Here is a 2,785-nt window from a genome sequence, read left to right as displayed (position 1 = left end):
CAGCTAATACTTTTGTCTGAATTTTACTTATTTATTGGACAAATTGGGTTAAAAAGTGCTGAATAAAACACTCATTTTCAGCTTTAATTATCAAAATGTAATTTTTAAAATCACCTTTAGCAGTAACATTGCAAAAGGTTTTGGTTCTCTCATTTTTTATGTCTGTGCTGTAAGGTGGGGCACAATTATTATTCCGATCCTCCAGATTTTGCACCCTTTTTGTCAACTTCCTTTGTGTGCAAACTTCATAGAGGGCTTAGGGTTTAGTGTGGGTATTGGGGCTGGACCATACTCCTCCTCTGCAGTTGCTCATTGCGGGTTAGTCTTCATTACCTCCTGTAAAATGCTCTCATGTGACTCCCTGTTCTGGTTACTGTGCTGATTGCCTCTTTACTACTGGATTAATAATTCAGCAGCCTCTGTCTCTGCATTTGGGTCCCTTAACAAACCACCACACTTCCAGACAGAAACACTTTGTCTCAAAGACTCAAAGGTTAATAGAAAACTTGTGATGTTTTTTGAGCAGCCTCACCTTTTTTGTACATAAAAAAGGAAGCAACTCCAATCCCAGCTACAATCAGGACAGCAATCACAACCGCTGCAGCGACTGTTGACCCTGGATTCCATGAAATAAAAAAGTTATTCATTAAAGCTAGAAACTGTTCAAAGTCTATGACTTTTAAACCACAGTGGTGGCAGCATCATGCTCAGTGGAAGCTTCACCTTAGCAGGAACAGGGAGGCTGATCAGAAGGTGTAAACATTTCAGACTTCATATACTTTGACACTGAGCTGGATATTCACCTTTAAACAGGAAGATAACCTCAAACGTGCCTAAGATCTTAATGCCTTTGTCATGGTCTTGGTTCTGTTGTGCTTTACTTTGCTCCATGTTTTCTAGTTTTATTGGTTTAATTCATATTTTGTTGTAGTTTCTAGATTTATGTTAGTTCTCTGGTTTTTCTGTTTTTGTCCTCTGTTGCCCTCTTGTGTGTGTTTCTTTCCCCTTGGCTTCCTAGTTGTCTCCAGTCACACCTGCTCCTTATCCGCTTGTTAGCCCTGCCTTTGCCTCAGTCAGCTATTTATACTCTCCTCCTTGTTGGTTCCTTGCCGTTGCTGATTTCTGAATGCTGTTTTCTTCCTACCTTGTCTCTCCCTGGCTCCTCGTGTTCGGTTTCCCCTGATGTCTCCATGGTTCTGGTTTGCTTTACATTTTAAGTTGGATTTTTGGATTCCTGCCTTTGTTGACTGTTTTCATTAATTAAACTGCAAGAAATCTCCTCAGCCTCTCTGCCTCTGTATTTAGGTCCTCAAACCAACCAAAATGTGACAGCCTTAGATCTAAGCATAGCGATGTGTAGGAATGGCCCGCTAATGACCCACTAAAAATAAATGGGGAAACAGATGAGAAGCCAAGACATCGACATGTATCTGTGTGGAAATGGTACCAAAGACATTTCTAGCTTTTTGTCTCAGAGAGACACAGTTCGAGACGTCCACAGATAGAAAACAGATGGAACAGTGGAGAACCTTTAGATTAGAGGCCAAACAACCAGAGTTTTTCCAAGAGAGAATCAATGGATCATCCAGGAGGTAACAGAGAAACCCCCGAACATCATCTAAACCAATGATCCCAAACCCTTGGGACTGGGCCCCGGCACTGTACCGGTCCGTGTGTCATGTGGTACGGGGCCACACAAAAAGTATAAATAACTTTCATTCATTCAGACAGATTTACTTTTCAAGTCCAAATGGTGTTTTAATTTTAAAAATGACAGGATTCACTCTGTTATTTCAATCTATGACTCTCTATTGATGTATGACGCCCAAAACACTGTAAGTCATATGATACGTCCTGCTGTAAAATCCAACTTTGGTGTTGTAACAAAAAGCTCAGAGCTCCCACTGATTGACTGCTATTGTGAGTAGTTATCAGGCTGTTTCCAAGCACTTTGTTTTTTTTGTGGTGGCTTATTTAAATGTATGTTTGATGTTACCATAGCAACCATGGAGTTCTACAGTTACAGACCTGTTTGTGAAAGTTTTGCCTGACTTTAGACCGGTCTGTGGTGCATAAAGGGTTGGGGGACACAATTTAAACCTCTGTGGGTTTAACTGTAGTTAAAACAAGGTCAGAGGTCATGATCTAAAAAATAACACATTAACTTAACTCAAATGGCCTCCATGGACCCCTTACACATTTACTATAAATTATCTAAAACTGTGGAAAAAGGTTTCTATGGACTGAAGAGACAAAGTTGACCTCTTAAGAAGATGAGCATCATTTTACATCAGCATTTCAGACACAGACTATCATGCTGACAATCAAACATGGTGGTGGTAGTGTGGTGGTGTGGGCTGCTTTGCTGATTCAAAATATTAGGAGGTGAATATTTTTTTAACAGTACTGATAATCCCATTATGAATTTGTTGTTAGTATGATCTTTGAAGGTGGAAAAGAGTAAAGAATAGATGGAAATGTTTTCCTCTCACCTCTGATAAAGGGGTTTTCCACTGTTTCACTGGAGCTGCTGCTGACAGGGTTTACCAACTCACAGAAAAAGGAGCTTTCCTTATTTTCCTGAGAAATAAATAGAAAACAGCTCTAAACCAAACTATGAAGGTTCTACTGAGTTCTTCCAGGGTTTCTCATCCTCATACCATTGTTATCAGCAGCTCCTTGTCGGTGGACAACTCTGTGTCACCTGTTTTCCATTTATACGTCACAGGTCCAAAGTCAGCAGTGACTTGGGCTTCACAGGTGAGACTCCAGGCATCCTTCTCAT

General features: G+C 40.4%; 1 protein-coding gene across 1 annotated transcript in view; it reads right to left on the bottom strand.

The window, feature by feature from the left end:
• cd58 (CD58 molecule) overlaps window positions 1-2,785 on the bottom strand; it is a gene marked incomplete at its 3' end in the record, with an annotated part of 16,420 nt that overhangs the window by 13,160 nt on the left and 475 nt on the right. Inside the window, exons 4-5 of the mRNA XM_015404524.1 lie at window positions 2,661-2,785; window positions 2,493-2,580 (exon numbers count right to left, since the gene is read on the bottom strand). Of these exons, the coding sequence (XP_015260010.1) occupies window positions 2,493-2,580; window positions 2,661-2,663 (91 nt within the window). The remainder of the gene's footprint in view (window positions 1-2,492; window positions 2,581-2,660) is intronic.

Source organism: Cyprinodon variegatus, unplaced genomic scaffold (assembly GCF_000732505.1).
Source record: "Cyprinodon variegatus isolate N-32 unplaced genomic scaffold, C_variegatus-1.0 Scaffold1774, whole genome shotgun sequence".
NCBI lineage: Eukaryota > Metazoa > Chordata > Actinopteri > Cyprinodontiformes > Cyprinodontidae > Cyprinodon > Cyprinodon variegatus.
This window is presented reverse-complemented; position numbering and strand designations above follow the sequence as displayed.